The 20,090-nt window shown below is 41.9% G+C and overlaps 2 protein-coding genes across 3 annotated transcripts; one reads left to right on the top strand and one right to left on the bottom strand.

Annotated features, from left to right (window-relative positions):
* Positions 1-17: 17 nt before the first annotated feature.
* Positions 18-9,901, bottom strand: ndel1b (nudE neurodevelopment protein 1-like 1b). Of its 2 annotated transcripts, none has more exons than XM_036147935.1 (9): positions 9,719-9,901; positions 7,787-7,883; positions 6,245-6,398; positions 4,199-4,347; positions 3,949-4,085; positions 3,673-3,840; positions 3,497-3,588; positions 1,587-1,732; positions 18-1,500 (listed from the first exon to the last, which is right to left on the bottom strand). In XM_036147935.1, the coding sequence occupies exons 2-9, from the start codon at positions 7,870-7,872 to the stop codon at positions 1,419-1,421; spliced, it is 1,014 nt and encodes a 337-aa protein (XP_036003828.1). In that variant the 5' UTR covers positions 7,873-7,883; positions 9,719-9,901; the 3' UTR covers positions 18-1,418. The 2 variants fall into 2 exon arrangements, with proteins under 2 accessions (XP_036003828.1, XP_012726508.1); XM_012871054.3 differs by having other exon boundaries at positions 3,667-3,840.
* A 6,318-nt stretch (positions 9,902-16,219) lies between these two features.
* LOC105932079 (RING finger protein 222) lies at positions 16,220-19,273 on the top strand. Its single transcript, XM_012871068.3, has one exon. The coding sequence runs from the start codon at positions 16,403-16,405 to the stop codon at positions 17,033-17,035; it is 633 nt and encodes a 210-aa protein (XP_012726522.2). The 5' UTR covers positions 16,220-16,402; the 3' UTR covers positions 17,036-19,273.
* Positions 19,274-20,090: the final 817 nt, after the last annotated feature.

The following is a 20,090-nucleotide window of genomic DNA, read 5'->3' on the forward strand; positions in this document are numbered from 1 at the left end:
GACAAAAAAATAAATAATTTTTTTTATATCTCAATCTTTATTTGCTTTAACAATTCAACATCTCACAATGGCTGTAACCACTGTATGATAGTAAAACTCGTTATCTCAACACATGCCATACAGAATCTGAAATAAATAGGACTTTTAATGCCAAATGTCTATGTACAGGTAAGCAAAATTTAACCATCTATAAACACTACTGTACAAACTCGCTGTAGAAGTCACTTTAGTAACAGGCTCTCCCTGGGGCCTAAAGTGAGCGCTCAAATACAATTAACAACAACAACTAAGTTTTAAATTATACTTCAGGCTACTGAGGATTTATAAAAAATGTAAGCTGCGAGAAGTAAAATGGATACAAAGACAATAACGAAGCTGCCAACATGAAATGCTAATGCCAAATTAATAGCATATGTGCTGCGCTGCACAAAAGCTGAAAGAAGCCATTAACCTCCGGTATGTTTAGTAACACCGAAACAGTCGCAAAGGTCTTTCAACATTTTGTTTGGCTTTGAGAATCCTTTGCAGGAGGCGGAGGTTTTAGGGCCAAATTCAAATCCCAAAGATATAACACAGTGAATTCAAACAAGAAAAAAAAAATGTTTTCCTACATTTGTAAGTGAATTTCCACAGAGAAATCTGCTCAAATGCTGATAAATAACAAAAACAAAAACTCTCAGAGGGGGCAGCTTGTTTAAGGAGCAGCGAGTGTTGAAGAATGCTTCACCCACTCAGAAAAACGACAACTGCTGTGCCGCATGGCTTCGGCCAATCAACATTCACTTCGGTTTGTCTCTTCAGCGCGGGGTCCACCCGCACTTCTGCAACCTTATGCACACATGCAAAAAATAAAAAATAAAAAAAAAAATAAAGCAGCAAACAGAAAAAAAAAAAAAAGCATTTCAAAGCATATGAGAATAGTTAGCTCAAATGAGCATATCCTTTTTTTAAATATTACAACTTCAAAATATATTTGTGCAATTCAAGACCAAAATACATAAAGAAAAAAGGAAGCTGTGGTCTGTTGAGGGCCTTTTGTCAAGAGAGAGTTCGTTTGAGCTGCTGACTTGGTGCTGCAGCAGCGTGGAGGTCGACGTCTAGGGCATAAAAAGCACCGTGGAGCTCTGCTTTAGGCACATGCAAGGACGTGGTAGGAACATATGCAGAAACGGCTGCGCGCCCACACCCAGCTGCACCGAGAGACGTCACCTGGAGGCAAGTTCCTTAGTTGGCGTCATCTCTCGTGCGCCTGTTTAACTCAACCATGCACACTCCCACCGGGTGAGCGCTTTCGCTCAGACACACACACACACACACACACACACACACGTACAGCAGGCCAGGTGCCCGGTTTGTCGCCGTCTCCGAATGGACGGACAGGCGTCGGAGCAGAGCTCTGGGCGGCGCGTGGGGGTTCCTCACACACTCAAAGGCAGCATGCCTGGTGGAGGCATTGCTCTGGGCGGTGCCATGGAGCTCGGGTCCAGTCCGTTAACAGTGCTGCAGTTGAGATATAAGGACAGGAACTACGTTAGCAGATGTGGATTGAAGTTTAGTGCGGAGGCAGATCTGCAGGAGAGGCTTACGTCGTTTCAAAGTAGGAAGTGTGTAGGGGGTGCGGGAACTTTGTGGCATTGCCGTTGATGAGCGCGCCCATGTCTGTGGAGTATTTCTTTTGTGCCGCCTGGTCTTTGGCAAAGTTCCTACAAGCTGCAAGTTTGGACTCCAAAGCCTAATGACAAAAGAGAAAAACAAGTAGTGCTTAGAAAAAAACTGCACCAAATCCATGCAGGTGCAAGACGGCCATCTAGTCCAGCACGCTGAAGCAACTTCAACCTACTTTTACATCAGTGCTGCACAAAAGAGATACAGTAAAATGTTTTCATTTATTAATATTCTCAGTAGCAGAATTCTGGTTTGAGCAGAGAAATAACATGGAAATGTTTCTAAATCCATCAATGATGCGGCAGGTTGTAAAGTGAAAAAAACAGAATGTTGCATCCTTATAACTGATTCATTTGAAGATAAATGCACCAGTTAAAGCTAAAAATGCATTAAAATGATGATATCATTACATGCACTCTGTACAAATATACTGGATTAAGTTATGACCACGCCCAAGTCACACATTACACGAGGATCTTTCTTATAGAGTTAATGCATCGGAGTTCTGTTTGTTAATCTCGATGTAGATACAATTTTTGAACAGACAAAGCATTTGTAAAAGAATAAAAAAAAAAATCCGACATCTCACAGGAAGAGAGGATGATTCCGCCCTCTGGGACTTTTCTTCTTATACAAAGTGCGTAACACAAACAGCTCAGGATTTTGAGAACATAAAATCATTTGTCCTGGCTGTAATTTACATTTACACTGCTCCAAAAAAAATTAAAGGAGCACTCTGAAAACACATCTGATCTCAATTTGTAGCAACTCTAAAGGGTACTCTGTAGTTTGTATGTAAGCCTGGCAACGTCAGGTCATGCTCCTTAGGAGACGATGGATGGTGTTCTGGAGTATTTTCCTCCCAGATCCTGACCAGGGGGTCACTGAGCTCCTGGACAGCCAACCTGCTGACGTCGGATGGACCTAAACATGATGTCCCAGAGACGTTCTGTTGGATTTGGGTCAGGGCAGCATGGAGCCCAGTCAATGGTATCAATTACTTCATCCTCCAGGAACTGCTTACATAATCTTCCCACATGAGACTGGGCATTATCACGCACAAGGAGGAACTCCTAGGACCTTTCACTGCACCAGTGAAAGGTCTAAGGATTTCATCTTGATAGCTAATGGCAGCGAGTGTGTCATTGTTTATGTCTCTGCAGACAAAAACTGACCTATGCTCTTGAGACTGTGCTGGGAGACCCAAACGCTTACTGATGCTCTATCCCGGTGGAGTTGCATTGCCAGTGCAACCTCTGCAGGGTCCGGGTATCGCCCCCCTGCAACCACTAGCGACACTGACCCTGCTCAGATGCAAAACCACTGAAAAGCAGTGCAAATAAATGAGGAAGGAAAAATGTCTGGCCTCCATGTGTAAAACATGCTCCTGTTTTTTGGGATTGTCTCATTGTTGCCCCTGTTAATTTAATTAAGGCCACGACAGCCGACGGTGATCAACAAACCCCTCTACCGCAGAGCTAAACCAGAGCAATACTGCAGGACTTTCTAAATGATTAAAGGAACACTTTTTAGTGTTCCTTTAATCATTTTTAAGTAGTGAATATAGACTAACTTTCTCCTACGTGCAGGCATAACGCCTCCCTGCAAAGCGGGCAGAGAGCATTCTTTCGCTTACTGATTCTATTTTAGGAGCAAATTCTTCTCCGTCTCCATTTTCAAAACGAGGACTCCAAGCAGTTTCAGGTCTGCACACTTTCAGCCCCTGCAACCTTTACGAATTTGCCCACGGCTCTCTCTCTCTCTAAGCTGTCACACAGGTACAAAAGGAGCAATTCGGTTAAAAATTTACAGCGAAATAACCAACACTCACCCCAACTTTCCTCAGAAGGTCTCCAACTATATTAAGCGCCGAGATCCTGGCAGACGGGGTGAGGGCGGAGCCACCGCAGCCGTTGGTCAGACCTGCAGTAAAAAAGCTAAAATTAACGCAAACGAGATTTATTTATTTTTAATTGACACAGAAATAAGAGCGAGACTAACCTTTACCCTTTTGGCTGATGAATGCGTGCTCTATACTCTTTCCTACGGGCGTTGCGGGGAGGGACAGAGAGGCCTGCACTGCAGAGTCAGTCTTGTCGATGTCGGACGTCGGCGAGCTCGGTGCGGACATCCTGTCAGCGGTCCGCTCTCGTACTGCCAGCTCCTGTCTCAGGTCTGCAGAACGCGACAGTCTGACTCATCAAATACTCCTTCCCTCCCAAACTGCAGGAGACAGGGCTTACCAAATGTAAAAAAAAAAAAAAAAAAAGATTTGTTTCTCACCTCGGGCTTCATCTTTAAGCCGCTGCACAGACACGAGAAGGGACTCCTTCTCGTCCAGCTCGCTCTCAAGGAAGGCGTTTCTCTCGATGGCCTGGTTTAAACGGCTCTCGAAGTCCTCGAGTGAAACTATCGTTGCCCTAAAATCAGAGACACAGCTTTTTTTTTTTTCCCTCTTGGATGTTCCAGTGAATAAAATACAGCTGAATTGATCTGAAAGTCTTAGAATGCGACGACTAAATCTCGCTCTGACCTTTTGGCTCTCTCCAGGTCGTCGTTGGACTGTTCTAGCTCTCGCACGTATTTGTGTAGCTGCTCCTTGATGCTGCGCGTCTGGCCCAGGTCATCCTCCAGCATGGAAATTTGCTTGTAACTCTGAGCATACTGCTGCTCCAGCTTTTCCTGATGATAATGGAGAGAATAAAAGAAGAGAAAAACACCCCAGTGAGCCAATGTACGGTATCGGGAGCATTAAAACTCATTGAAGCATAATGCTTGAAAATACCATCCCATGCATTTAGTAAACAACAGCAGAGAAAATGAGCCGAGTCACAAGACAGTCAAGATGTTCTTTGGCATTATTTCAGTGTCAAAAGGCCTCTTTGTTCCCAGGGGAGGCCCAATGGCCCGGCTTCCTGAGCTCCGGTGTAATTAGAGATACTGCTGCGTGCCTTTACTGGGGCTCCTGACACACAAAGACAGGAAAGCACCGTTTATACCTCCTCTGCTTCAATTACAGCTTTCGCTTGTGCGGCGTGGGCTCACGTGTTCGGCCACGTCACCACGATGTGTTGATGGGGAATTTTTTTTTTTTTTTTTTTTTTATCATGTGCACCGTAGATACGGCTGACGGCGTCCAAGATCAGAACTCAGTGTTCAAACCCGCTCTAATTCAGGACAAGAACTCTCCTGCCTATTTTCCTCCGCTTCATCCTAACATCCAATTAAGCAGCGCCACAGGATTACTCAACGAGCTTTAGAAACTCTCCCCTCTAAAACAGATCAGATGACCTCCTGAGTAACCACAAGTAGTGTTCTTTTTTAAAAAAAAAGCTCTGACCTGCGTGTAATGATTTCCCAAAAACAGCTCAGAGTGAAAAAGCTGTTTCTCCCTGCATCACTGAAAAGTTAAACACGGTAAAATCCTCCTCGCTAGAGGACAAAAGCACCTGTACCAATAAAGCCCCACATCCACGTAACTGCATTACAACACAGCTTGCAGCGCTTCCCTTCTTACGTTTGTTTTCTACAGGATCCAATCAATGCGAACACCAGCTGCTCCCAGCTTAGTATTTAAGGGGAAATGCTCTGATTCGCATTTGTGAGTTGGATTGTTCAACTAAATCATTCATTTATTTATTGTAACACACACAAGCATTAATTCGTCAGTTTGCTGAGAGCAGCCAAACTATATATCAGGACCAGAGTCAGCATCGCACACTGTGTGAGAGAGCAGTAGGTGTTACACAGCTCCGCAATCAAAGTCTCTAAGATTAAAAAACAACAGAATTATTTTTTAGCTAAAAACATTTTTTAGCTTTATTATATAAGTTTTCATTTCATTTTAGCAGTTACCATAGTTTGTTCAGCATTACTAAAGGCAGCGTTTAGCGCCTTTCAGGGGGACAGAAATGTCTCTACAAATCGTAGCTCTGCAACACACAGAGCAATGACTCCTCAATTATGCATAGATTCGTCCTTTCACGTCATACAAGTCACCATGTGTGCTCAAGTCACCATGTGTGCTCAAAATACTTCTACTACTTCAAAATACATTTGCTAATCTAGCAGTTTGGGCGAAGGATCAAATTGGACTGTTCAAAACAATAGAAGAGAGCAAACTTGACTGTAAATAGTACGGGCTTTAGCTGAAACTCACTCCCGGTTTAGGCATCCGAATGATCCCAGACATGCCACCGCGTTTAAACACCTCACTGACACATGAAATACCCAACTTGTAGTTCTTCTTCCTGTTCTTCCACACTAAAAAGTGTTATAAAAAGTCAGTAGGGCTGCATAATGGAAATGACATCTGCTGCGATATAACTTATTCCCATTTTCTTCATGCACTCTTGTGACCTTTAGCCTTTTGGATAACTGTTTAATCTTCATTCAACAGGGTAAAAACCTCATTGCCATTTGTGTCTGGTGAGTGCATCTCTGTCCAACTGATTTAATAGCAAACTACCACGTTTATGAAACAGTTGGAATATATTCAGCAACTATTATTGCAGTCCAAAGAGTCCTTTGCGATATGAATACTGTAAAAACTGTGTTATTTACCAGGTCAGCAGCTTACCTTGAGGTTGGACAGCTCGTTCTTCAGTCTCGAGTTTTCAGCCTGTAAATCTCTAAGGCGGTTTTCGGCCTGGCTGAGCTGAGCCTCCAGTTCAGCTTCCAGTTCCCGGCTCCCCTCCTGGAACTCCTGCAGCTCTTCCTGAGCATCTTGGCAACTGAATGATACAAACACAGAAGTGGGGGGGGGACACAACAGTCATTGTCACACATCTGCAACAGAGATCAACACTACGACCATTCAGTTTCGCAAGGCTGCTCAGTAGCATTAGTTCTAGAAAAACTGTCAGGCTATTGTTGTCCAGGAAGAGCCACGCTCCTGGAGCTCTGTCCCCGAAAGGGGCAGAAATAAGCCTGGTGCTGAAAAACGTTTAACTTTCACTCTAGGTTTGACCAAACCGGACACACCACTAACAACCCCAAACGTTGTAAATATGCCGCTCTAAAAAGATGGCTGAACTGTCTGAACCATGATCAGCTACATGGCAAAAGCTGACTCCTTGAAAAATAGAAAAAAAAAAGGACACAGTCAAAGCTGGAACAGAAAGGTTTGTTCTCTTTCAAGCCGTTTCCTGATCAGATGACACTCTACCAAGCGCTAGTCCTCGTTTAGCTGACTGGCACAGGGATAACAGTCAGAGAGAGAGAGAGAGAGAGAGAGAGAGAGAGAGAGCTGGAATCCATGAATCAGATGCTGTGGGTGTTCGTTCCACACAGAGAGGCACAGCGGGCTTTCTAACATCCAAGCACCAGGCGACTAAGTTATATTAACCTCTAAATGTCCACATTTACAACAACTCACTTCATTTTATACAGCAAGTGTCAAATGTAAAAAAGAAAAAAAAGAAAAAGAGCACAATATGGGAAGTTAGCCATTACATCTGCAGCTACTGATTGGCTGGTGTTAAAGTCCGCCTGAGAAAACACATGCTTGAAACACGTGCAGCAAGCCACGGTTGGGCATACACTGGGAGTTAGTTTTTCCATGCCTTGATGTTTTCCCCCCGCATGTACCCACAGCCGGCATTTCTCAGAAAGCCACCAGCTCTTTAACCCCTCCTGGGCAACTTCCAGCCTCGCCTGACTGCCTGAGTGGCCCTCGGCTCTACAAAAAAGGACGGAGCGGAGTCTGGAAAGGCTTACGCAACGCGCCTGCAGACTCCAGAAAGGCTTCTGTCAAAGAAGGGGAAGCTGTTGTCATTTCCCTTATGATTCGCTCAGCATGTTTGCGGTTTCTTACGTCACAAAAACCACGACGAGTCATTTGCCATCTTTGGGCTAAACCCAGTCGCTGTGCGTTGAAACCTTCCTCAGAGAGAAACCCACAAAGATTTCTCAACAGTGATTGCCTTTTTTTTTTTTTTTTTTTAAAAGAGCCTAAAACAAGAGAGCAGCTGCTAGCTATAAGAAGAAAAACAGCACTATAACGTAGCCGCAAGATGAGCTTACTCAACAAGCACAAGATCGCATAACTACACAAACACAGAACTTGCAGATCAAGGACACGCGTGGAAACTAAAAGGTGAAAAATATCAACGTAACCTACCTTTTCTTATATTTCAGGGCTTGAGTTTTCCAATAATCAACCTCCTCGTCCTTTGATGAAAATTTAGGAATCATCTCTGTGTCCATGTCAGGGCAACCTGAGAAAAAAAAAAGGAGAGACATTCTTAATATTCTCACAGGCAAAAAACACGTAGACTTTGAGAAAAGATGGTCGCCCTTGCGGGAATATTTAACTTTTTGTGTTCTTTGGCGTGTCGAAGCAGGCGCGACGCATTCCCTGCTTATCTTAAAGCAGAGCGACCAATGAAATTCAGTTTTTAAAATGTGCCACATTCCTACCTAGACAGATAGAAAGATCTCTTAGAGGGCTAAAGTATGAAGCAAAGCCAGGTCGGTCCAACCATGTCCACGATACGGCCTGCATGACTCCATTGTTGGTGGAACGGATGGCTCTACAACCTGACCCGACCTTGCTCCCGTTTCTCCTGCCGTAGCGACATTCATGTCATCCCATCACCCATGCTTATATATATATATATATATATATATATATATATATATATATATATATATATATATATATATATATATATATATATATATATATATATATATATATATATATATATATATATATATAAATAAAAGATGGCTTTCAGAAACAAGATAAGAAAATACAGCAACAACTGGTGGGTTTGTCTGCAGATTTCTTTGCAAATAATTGCAAAAAAAAAAAAAAAAAAAAAAAAAAAAAGAGTGAATTTGACACAGTTAACCTCCCCCAAATGGATTTCATTTGACTAATATTAGGGAGGATAGCATGAATAAGAAGGCTTGGAGTTATGTGTGGATCGCGTCTTATCCGGCTTAGATCAGACCAGAGAGGATGTGTGACTGTCTCCACTCGGCGGGTGGGCGACTCTTGAGGAAAGGCCGCCTCGCTCTTCCGCTTAAACATTCCTGGGAAGTGGCCTCATCGGAGGCCGGCCGGCCACATGCGGCGGCAGACACCGAAACAGCGCAAAGCTGCAGGGTTTTCCCAAAATACACCCGACCCAACAGGTCTGACGTCTCATATGACAGAAGGAGGGGGGGGGAGGCTTATGGGCTCACCAGGAAAGTACCAAGAATAGCTAGACAGGGTTGTTGTGTTGAAACTCCCACTGAGGATTTTCGTTGAGCTCCGTAGGTCCCCAAAATGCACAGGACAATCAAAGGCTGCCGTGGTAACAGATGGAAACCCTTTAATTTAAACTCACACAGAGCTAAAAAATGTGTCCTTCGTCAGAGGACAGAGTGTGTACAGGTAACACAATAACACCAGGGGAGGTCAGGCCCGATCATGTAACAGGTTCAGGTGAAGACCGGAGGACAGAGGCTGCATCGGGAGAGGGACGATCATTTTCAGCATCCCTTTATTTGCTATGACAACACCTGGGAAAAAAAGAGGGACGGGTGGAGAAAGCGTTCTCTGCCTCCGCCCTGTACCGACATACCGAGAAGCTGATGAATGTACGTTTAATGGCACCTGGGATGCTGATGCGGTCAGGATTACATCAAGTCTTTTCTCAGGAGATATTTACTGGGTTTGATCTGCATGATGACAGCATCCCTCCCCGTAGGGTGTGGTGGTTGTGGTGGTGGTTCACCCCAATCTCCTGCTGGACTGCCGCTTTGATCAGCCTGTTTTAGTTTTTTTTTGGTGAAGTGGGTACCGGAAGAAAAAAAAAATCTCAACGTTCAGAGCTGAACCTACAACCGACGACCGGTGGTCATCTAAGAACCAGACGTGCTCTGTAGTATTTCATAAAAAGTTATTTAGGACACCAGAAAGAGATTTATAAGCGGACCGAGACAACAATTCAAGCTAAAACGCTAAGTAGTTTTCACCGAAGAGAAGCAGCAGCTGAGCACGTTATAAAGCGGGCAGGCCGAGCGGTGAGCCCCGGCTCCAGGACAGACAAACGGTTACCTGCTCATATCAGCCCGGTGTCTGGTCCTCTTTTCTCGGCAACGCTCCGTCCGCCTGGTGAAACGCTCAACGATCCACACTCCGTCTCCGAACCGGGCCTCCGAAACTGACTGAGGTAACTGTGGTCTGTTTAGGAAATTGCCAACGCGTCTCCCGGAACTAACGTAAATCCTCGCAGAAGACGTACGCGGTGACGTAATTTCACGTTGCGTAAGCCCCATGGAACCCGAAACGGGAGAGAGAGAGAGCAGTGAGAGCTGAGAGCACAGACGTGACGGAGAGAGAGAGAGACACTCCTTTTTTCCATTTGTGTTGGACTTTTACTAGTGAACACATGGTGGCGTAAATTTACAGGAGGATTAACAGGATAGATGGAAAATAAAATATATGTTATGTTTAAAAAAAATGTTTTACATTGGCTACAGTAGCGAAGATGAAAATTATTCATTGTAAAAAAAATCCATCTGTCCATCCATCCATGGTGGAGCATTCACCCTCGATGGGTGCCTAACAGGTTAATCAGGACAACCATGCATGCATATTTTAAATCAATTTAGAGTAGCATGCAAACTGTTCGTCAGGTAGGCCAAAACTGTCAAGTCAAAGTATTCCAGAGACAAACAATATACTTAAAAAAATATAAGTAAAAAATATAAGTATATATATATATATATATATATATATATATATATATATATATATATATATATATATATATATATATATATATATCCTGGTATATCCAAAACTTCTAAAGTGTTTTGCGCTTTTCAAGTTTTGGATCGTTTTGGTTTGTTTGAACCTTTTATTTTATTTATTTTATTAATTTTGGTATATTCTCAGCAATAAAAGCAGACTTTGGGTTAGTCTTTCTTAGAAAACACTTGCTGTATATAGCCAATTTCAATATATGAATTAAAAGCAGAGTTTGGTGCACCAAAGCCTGCATTTGAGTAAAAGCCATTGAATGGCTTTGGTCCTATATTTACTAAGAAATTAAAGAGAATGTAAGAAGTGTGGTCATTAACAGAAACATACTTTGTGTTGTACCTATGATTTTCAAATAGAACAAGATTTTAACTTGTCTGTAATAATTTTTCCCAAATAAAAAAAAAAAACAAAACAAAAAAACTGCATCTACATCATTCACCTATGCTGGTGGGCCAAATCACCCTTGAATTGCTGTTTGGGGCCACACAAAATCAGTCTGCAAATGACCCCTGTCTGACACCAAACATAAAATGTGTTATTAAATAATCGAGCCTGGCACACAATCCAGGCTCTGGTCTTTTGCCAATACTTCCTTTTTTTCTGCAATATGAACACTTAATCCCCCGTGTTGCTCATCTGCTTTTCTTCTTTGTTGTTTTATGACAGTGGTGGAGACGGACTGTCATCCCGCCCTGACTGGGAGGTGTACGCATAAGAAAATGGGGAAAAAAGCTGTGCAAGCATGACTACTTCATTGTTATGTAAATGTAATGGTTGTGGCACCAAAGCAAAACTTTTTGTAATGTTATTATTGAAGATTAAGGACTATAATATTTAGAACATTACCATGATTTTTAGTAGTAGGCGGGTTGAGAGGTGGCATGGGTAGGTGTCAGAACAATTTTTTTAAATCTCCTTTATTTTCAAAAGAAAAAAAGTTTCCACATTGACAATTTAAAAGCTACTTTTTTATTTAATATCTGACATCGTAATTAATCACATTATATGTATAGTTGTAAAGAGATGAGGTTCTCGAGGGACAGACAAGAAAAAAAGTAAAAATAATAGCTGCTGTTACAATAAAACTTGTGTGATAAAATAAAAAAATAAATGATCTATACACTATCAGAGATAAAATAGTAAAAAAAATACAATTATTCCATCAAATGTTTATCAGAATATTTTTTTTTTGCTTCAGCTTAAGGGCTGAAAGATCACACAGCAAGAAAGAAGCAAATGATTGGAATCCAAAATGAGAAAAAAATCTGATCACAGTTGTAAATGCACTCACGGACGAAGTGATCTTAATTTCTGGAATTGTGTACTTTCGTCTGAGAAGCACCCCCCCCCCCCCCCCCCAGCCATGTTTTCAAAATGGAAAATACAAGACAACAGACAGGATTTTCAAATGTACAACAATTATGATTTGTCCGTATTATATACAAGGTTGATTAAGGACAACAAAGTCAGTGTTTTGGAGAAGACAACAGAAAGTCCTGACCTCAGTCCAACAGAAAATTAGTGAGCTAAAAGGGTGTGTGACAGGAAGGCGGCCTACAATCCAGACTCAGTTACATAAGGTCTGTGAGGAGGAGCGGCCCAAAAACTTCAACATACTAAATGTTTGTGGAATAACGCTCAAAATATTTGAGAAACGTTGTTCTGAAATGAGGTGGGAAAAAAGTCTACAATTTAAGTTAGAATACAGAAAATCTAAAGATTTTTGTTGATTTATTTATTTGCACACCCAAAAATTTTAATAAAACACATGGGTGGGCAAACATGTGCCACTGACAGAAAGAGACAAAATAAATATGAAGTTATTTTCCCCTTATAAACTAAACTTGGCAATGAAACCAGTTTACTTTTAATATTCAACCTAAGCATGTGTACTCATGCAGTAGGTCTGATGGAGCCTTGTAGGACTGAGGATCATAAAATAAGCACCATTTAAGAACTTTAACTTAACACCATTTTCCTCGGCCTGTCAGATGACTCTAGAGGGCGCTGTTTTTCTGAGCCCTAAACAGCTCCTGGAAGACAAGCTTTGGAAGGGTGAAACTCTTTTGAGACAATGTGAGCCTGGATAAGTCCTAATATGCACAGTTTCTGCGTGTAAATATGACATAATACAGTATACAGTCACTAGTTGTGGCAGCAGATCCTCCTGTCATATTATATTATACTGAGAAAATCCAAAAGATTGGAGGATCAGTCTTTACATCCATATCAAGTTCAGAACCAAAGCTGTCTCCAACTAGAACAGATGTTGACAAAATGTCTCAATTCAGCCAAATAAACCACAAAAGCTTAGAAGAAATCATACACCAGCTAAGTTCATCCTCCTGCTGTCTTGATGTTATACCCACAGATTTCTTTAGACTTAGACTTAAACAACTTTTTTGTCATTTTGTATGTACAGAGTGCATACAGAACAACATTTCATTGCATACAGCTTGCAAGATTATAGTGAGGTTCCAGGTTGAATAAGGCAACATTACAATATAAAGTGCAGCAGTGATCAAACAATGTAAACAATGCAGGAGAAAAACAGCGTGCAAACCTTTGAACAGGAGGGGACCCTGGATGGACCTTTTAAGAAGGTTTTGCCTGTCATAATGTCCGATTTGACTTTGATAATAAACACATCCCTTCTGTCAAGTGTCCCTCATCCCAGTCTCTCAAAACAGCAATTATCAAACCCCTGCTGGAAAAGGACAATATGGACAAACTACTTCTGCAGAATTACAGGCCCATCTCAAACCTCCCTTTATCAGTAATATTATTTAAAAAGCTGTTTCAACTATTAATTAACTTCTTAACAATGGCCAGCCAATTTGACGTCTTCCAGTCAGGTTTCCACACTCACCAAAGTACAGAGACTTCCCTTATCAAGGTGTTTAATGACATCCATATAAATGCAGACTGTAGAAGAACCACAGTGCTGATATTATTGGACCTCAGTGCAGCATTCGATACTGTTGATCACTCCATTCTGTTAGAGCGCCTGCAGTGGTGGCTGGTGAAAAAAAATCTTGGTGGGGCTGGCCAATTGATTTCCCTGCCTAAACCAGTACATGCCATCAAATTAAAAGTCGGAAAATTACTACGATTCCACAATAGGCATTTAATTCCCTTCTCAGAATCAGCAGCTTACAGATACATTTAACCATTTACAGCTATATTAGGTCTTATTTTGGAAAGGAACAGTATTAAAGGCATACTATGCAACATTTTTCAGTTAATGAATGTGTTCCATACCGTTTTGGATGATTAAATGAGTCATTTCAGGTCGAACAAAGGTTTTCTCGGCCGCCCTGGTGGTCTGTGGGGGAAATACCGTACTTGCAATTGCAGGAGCCCTCGGCCCGCATCCGCAGGCTCAGAAGTTTCGTGCAAGACCGCGAGAGTCGGTCTTGCTTTACGGCGAGAACTCCATGTGTTTTTGCCCTGCCATTCACTATATGCACGTGCGAAAGCAACAAAGAACCGGGTGTTAAACTCAAATAAACATGCAAGCATATCAAGTTTTATTATTATTATTATTATTATTATTATATATTTTTTTTTTAATTTTTGCGAGACGCTACCGCGGCGGCCGCCTCGCCGCTTGTCCGAGAAACCAGAACAGCTGAGCATCTTTATGACAGTGCACTTTTACTTTTGCCCTCTGGGGGGAGCCTCGCTGGAAAATCAACCCCGGTTGCATAGTATACCTTTAAATACAACTCTAAAATTCACTATTTGTCACTAAAGTAGGCATACACCATACTGTACTGTCATTATCTTCAGCCAAACAGTTTCACAATGACACAATGGGTTTCACAACACAACAGAAACACAACAGAATTTCAAAATATGAAAAAAAAAATCAGCTGACAAAATTATGTTCCTCATACAATGTTCACAGCACCTTCCAAAATCCTTTCAACATATAGCCCAATAATCAAACTCACTTACCACATGACAAAATGTGTGTGTCTCTCTCTGTCGTCGTCGCCGTAATCTCTACGTCACTGCCTTACTGACTGCTAGCTACATTACTTTATGTTAAAACGGCTTGCCATATACCTGTATCACTGTGCAGCGAGGGCTATGAGTCCAGTAGCCCCACAGCCATTCATTTTGGCGATGCTGATTGGCCAAATATTTATAAATTTTCCCTAGCAACATTATGCGATTGGTTATTTCGCTACACTTGTGGGGCTCCTTGAGTGACAGCCCTACGGGAGAAATGCTACGTTCTGTCAGTGGAAATGCACTGTTAAATGAGAGTGAATTGGTAGAGTCAACTAGTAGAAGTGTTTTAATAATTCATATTACATGTAGCCACATACCATTAATTAAAAACTGACAATAATACTTTTGAAATCTAAATATATTTTGACTTTTCCCCTCCACATCTAGGGAGGGCAGCGCCCGAGCGCCCCTTATGGGCCAGCCGCCACTGAGCGCCTGGAAAACTGGGTCGGCCTTGCTGGTACAGCTCTCCACTGGTTTAAATCCTACTTAAAGGACAGGGACTTTTTTGTGTCAGTAGATAACTTTACATCAAAGACAACAAAAATCACATGTGGGGTTCCCAAAGGGTGCATTCTGGGTCCCCTTCAGTTCAATATCTATATGCTCCCTTTTGCTCAGATCATTACAAAACAACAACATCAGCTACCATAACTATGCAGACGACACACAGTTCTACATCACCAGGTGACTATGAACCCATTCGAGCGCTGAGTAAATGCTTAGTCAATGCATAGATGTGGCAACATTTTCTTTCATTGAATAAAAACAAAACTGAAGTAATAAGTTTTGGGCTGATAGAGGAGCAATCAAGTATAAGCACACATCTTCAATTGCTTCAGCTAGTAACCACTGATCAGGCCTGATATCTGGGTGTACTAAAAAAGTAGAGCACATCACCCCAGTTCTAAAGTCCTTACACTGGTATCTCAGAGAATAGACTTTATAATACTTCTGTTAGTCTATAAATCACTGAATGGCTTGGCAGCTAAATACATGACACACTTGTTTATCACCCTCCAGACCACTAAGCTCTCCTGTCTCAAAATCCACTCTGCATACCTAGAACCAGAACCAAACACGGAGAAGCAGCATTTCATTCTAATGCTACACTTATCTGGAACAAACTACCAGGAAACCGTTTCTGGGAGTTTGCTTCACTGGAATGTGCTTTCCTCCGTAATGTTTTCCCTCTGTCACTGTAATCTCTTCTTTACTCTGGAATGCTTTATTGTTCATATATAGCTCCTTGAATCATCCTGTTACTCAAGAGTGCTTTATAAATAAACTTGCCTTGTCTTGCCTCGCCTTTTTCGGTTAACTCCTGAAAGAAAAGCGATATGAAAGAGGAATGAAACTTTTATTTTATTTTTTTTTCCAGGAGAGAGCCTTTGCAAAACAATGTTCACCTCATATCTGATTTTAATGATGGCATTAATGATTAACACAAACATTGTTTGCGTTTAAAAACAACAAGCATATAACCTAAAACTAATTGAAAGAAGTTAATGTAGGACACATGATATGGAGCAAAATGACCTATTAATGATAAAATACATCAAATAACATCACATTCTTTGCTTTGACAGTTGCTAAGTCACCTGATCTTATGGTTTATATATATATACACATATATATATTCCTTTTGGGGCCCTGAGATTGCGTATCGAGTCGGTGCACTTGAGAGGTTTGAAATCAGTTTGTCCCGGAGGAAACAGCGACCTCTAGAGTCACAGGACCAGATATTTCGCGGAAAATTGTGTACCGCCTGTTCCAATTAAACAAGTTTCTGCTGTCACAGGTGACAGGCCCAGTTTTACAAGACTCCCTGGCCTCCGCCCAAAAGCCAACGGCGCAGGTGAAATGAGGAACAAGGACCCGGGAGCACCTCAGTGTGCCTTTACCAAGAGTTATTAACCTGTAGACGACCCGCGTTCAGTATTCTCTACCTCCATGGCACTTTACAGGGATGAGAGCCAAGAAGACGCCGAGTGCCCCGTGTGCTACGAGAGTCTTTCGGGGAGCGAGCGGACTTTAAGCTGCGGCCATGTATTTTGTCACGACTGCTTGGTCAAAACGCTGGTCAGCATCAACAGCGACGGAGTCATCAGGGACAAGATTGCCTGCCCCATCTGCCGACATCTGACATTCATCAAGAGGCAAAGGGACGCGCTGGTGTCACTCGCAGCGACCAAGGGTCCAGATGAGGGACAGACGCTGGAGGTGCCTCTTCCCCCAACGCCGCCGCAGCTCCGGAGCGCACAGCGCGCCTCCGGGGACAGTGCGCTGAGCCCAGTTCACGGGACAGTCCACTGCTGCTGCCGGAGTATCTTTCCAGGCGTCCGTCGGGAGAGGTTAATCGGCCGCAACCACAACGCGTGTCAGATCTTCATCATCAGCGCCCAGGGGCGACCGATGGCCGAGGAGGACGCGCGCGACGTTGTGATGACCGTGCTCCATCACCAGCCTCAGCGCAGAGGAAGACGCAGGGTTTGCAGCATGGCGCGCTGCTTACTCTGCTTGCTGTCGGCGTTTACTGTTCTGGCACTGGTGGCCGCGACTTTACCGTGGATTTTATTGGCATGAGTGCAACTAATGACGCTTGTAGAACAGAGGTCGATCAAAGCGACTTTTCAAGACACTTGTTCCATGGAAAGTCAGCTCTGTCATTCATTTGTTTGTGATCTGTTCCCCGTACGGGATGTGGATTTGACTGATCAGCATCACATGTATGAGCTATGTTAAAGTATTCAGTGGGAGTCACGTTAGGCTGTGGTTTCAGACAAAATCTGTCATTTGTCTCCTTGACTGAAATGACCAATAAAACATAAGCGTTTACTGGCATACAAAGTGTATTACCAAGCCACAGTCTAAAATAAAGCATCGCCTTAACAACAGGATTAATTAGGCGACAAATTCATGCGTCTTGTTTTGCCAGTATTTAAACCGTAACTCGCCAAACAAATCTTCCCATAAATCAGAAAGTTGTTAAAGAAGTCCAGTGTTGTGGCAGCTGTTGCTGTCGACTGCCTTGTTTTCAAGCAGCAGGCTGCTGGTTTCAGGCCAAACCTGTAGAGACACAGCCTCTTACAAACAAACGCACTCCCTGTACATTTTCACACGTATTTTCTCCATGTCACAACCACCATGTGCTTTACTGGGACTTTATGCGACTGACTGACAGGAACTGGCTGATGATTGTAAACTGAAGGGAAAGCAGATTTATATTTTCACGTTTCTTTTTTAAATCAAATATTTCAAAGAAACATCTATTGCTTTTCTTTGAAACACATCAAAGTTTGTGGTTGCAGCAAACTATGACCGTGAAGCAGGGAACGTTGAGCCCTGTATTGTTGAACTACAAGTGTTTCTGAAGGAATGGGAGATAGGTTTAGTAGGATTTGGAGAGACGAGAGCAGTTTGTGTAAAAACAACTGGTAAGAATCCTTTAACCAGTTGCTTAAAAGAGAGAAAGAGAGAGAGACACCTTTAAAGGATCTGTTAGAAATAATTCATGCACCGATGGCAGCCCCAAGGAGATGAGCTGTGCCTGTTTACTGTAAGGAGAGACACTGCTTGACTGATTAGGTTACCACAGAAAATGTAGCATTAGATCAAGACTAAAGTATAGAAAGTTAAATGAACACTAGTCACAAATGTAGCCATTTATTGCAAGAGCTGTCATGTGCAAAAATGTTCGCAGTTCATTGCGCATTTCGTGGCTGAGCTTAAGAAATAGTTAGACTCTCCTGCTGCTTATGAATCACCATCATTTTTTTTTTTACCACGGTGTACACTCCCATTGTTCTCCTGCTGCAATCCTTCAACCATCCCGCTTGGCCAGTTCCACTACTTACACACCTCAACAGCCTTCTGCTACCTAATCACATACTTTTCCATGCATGTTAGTATAATAATATAATTAATAATAGTAAAAAAACAACAACTGCAGAGTAGGTGTTTGTTGATTAAAAGAAATAAAGCAACAATTACCAAGTGGGATTATTAAAAATGTAGAGTTTAATATATATTTATTTCTGACATTCTGATAAGGATTGCATGTAGGCTTCACAGTACACGCTGTGTTCCACTTGTTATGCTAAGCAGAGGACGAAGGGTTGGGCATGGTGGGCTCAGCAAGCGGCAGATTTAATTTATACATTAGTTGTGAAAGCAGAAGGAGGCTGTACATCCACAGGCAATCTCCGCTCCTCCTCTATATTGCTCAAAATCCCACAAATGACCGTCCATTGCGATTTACATTCTATCACAATCCCTTAAAATGACAGTGCTTAACAAAAAAAAAAAACAAACAAAAAAAAAAACGTTGGTTTGATCAAATATTTTCAGAGTGCATGCATGTCACTTTTTGTCCCTTTTCAATTAAAACCCACACAAAATGGAAACTTGTCTTTGCTTTAGAGCAACATACCTATAGTGATTGTGTGGAAAAAGACCCACAGTCATTAAAAAATACCCTAAATAAAACAACAGAACATTGTGAGGAAAAGAAAAAAAGTTGCTTTAAGGAATATGCACTTGAAGAAGATTGCTGTAAAGTTAATGTACAGTAGCGAACAAAAAATAGGACTCACATTTTTAGGGAAAGTACAGATGCTTTTTTGTCCTCTTTGTATTAACTTAATTTTCACACCAATAACGAATTGAATGCATGCTTCCTGGCGGCTGTAAAATCCAGTTGTGATGCCTTAAAGCATTCGAGTAATACTGCCATGGGATGATAAAAAGAGATGCCAACAGTCCCAAACTTAACATTTGATCCTAGCTCTTGTATAACCTCTTGGGTGGTCTGCCATTAAAAAACAAAACCTGCAACAGTCACATTCAGAGATAGTCCCGCCTCTGTGTATGAACATGTTGATCCGGCACACAGAATAAAAACCTCTAGCACACATTGAATATTCCTAATGCTCAAAAGTAACAACCAGAGTGAGGGCACTTGCAATTATTTGTCATATAATTACCACAACTATCAAGATAATCAACATCACCAAAATCTTCTTAGAGATAGTCCACTGAGAACACACACACTGAGGCATACCATAGATCCCGTGTTGGGAGGAAATAAACTAAACATCATTTTTGGATTCACCCATGAAACAAACTCAACAAAAAAGGTTTCACCATGAACTCAATGGCTTTTTTTAAAAAAAGTAGATTCGGCAAAAGGCAAATTTGAGCACTTTTTCGGACTATGGCGGACCTGTAAACTGTGTAAGTGTACTTTAATGCCACTACTGTTCTATCGCGATATATTAATCAGGTGATTCTGCTGCTTCAGCCATCTGCTAAATTTCTGATTTCCACAGTGCCTTGCAGTAGCATTAATACCCTTTGAACCTTTTCATATTTGCCTTGTTACAGCCTCACATTTTAGCGTAATCTGTTGGAACTGAATGTTTTAGTCCAACACAAAGGTGTGCATACTTGTGAAGTGGAAGGAAAATTACAAAGTCTTCAAAGGTTTTTGCACATAAAAATGGAAAAAGTATGCAGCGCGTTTGTATTCAGCCCTTACAGCCATACCCCGAAGGCAAAGCCAAGTGAACACAATGGCCTTCAAATGTCACTTAATTAGCAAACAGAGTCCCCCTGTGAGTAATGTAATCTCAGTTTGGAT

Source organism: Fundulus heteroclitus, chromosome 16 (genome assembly GCF_011125445.2).
Source record: "Fundulus heteroclitus isolate FHET01 chromosome 16, MU-UCD_Fhet_4.1, whole genome shotgun sequence".
Classification (NCBI taxonomy): domain Eukaryota; kingdom Metazoa; phylum Chordata; class Actinopteri; order Cyprinodontiformes; family Fundulidae; genus Fundulus; species Fundulus heteroclitus.

Bases quoted from the DNA above. Each gene is read 5' to 3' on its own strand.
- LOC105932079 (XM_012871068.3), top strand. From the start codon at position 16,403: ATGGCACTTTACAGGGATGAGAGCCAAGAAGACGCCGAGTGCCCCGTG.
- ndel1b (XM_012871054.3), bottom strand. From the start codon at position 7,872: ATGGACACAGAGATGATTCCTAAATTTTCATCAAAGGACGAGGAGGTT. The intron at 3,589-3,666 runs GTTAGTCTCGCT...TTTTTACTGCAG, and splicing joins CATCAGCCAAAAGGGTAAAG to GTCTGACCAACGGCTGCGGT. The intron at 1,501-1,586 runs GTAAGCCTCTCC...TCTCAACTGCAG, and splicing joins ACTTCCTACTTTGAAACGAC to CACTGTTAACGGACTGGACC.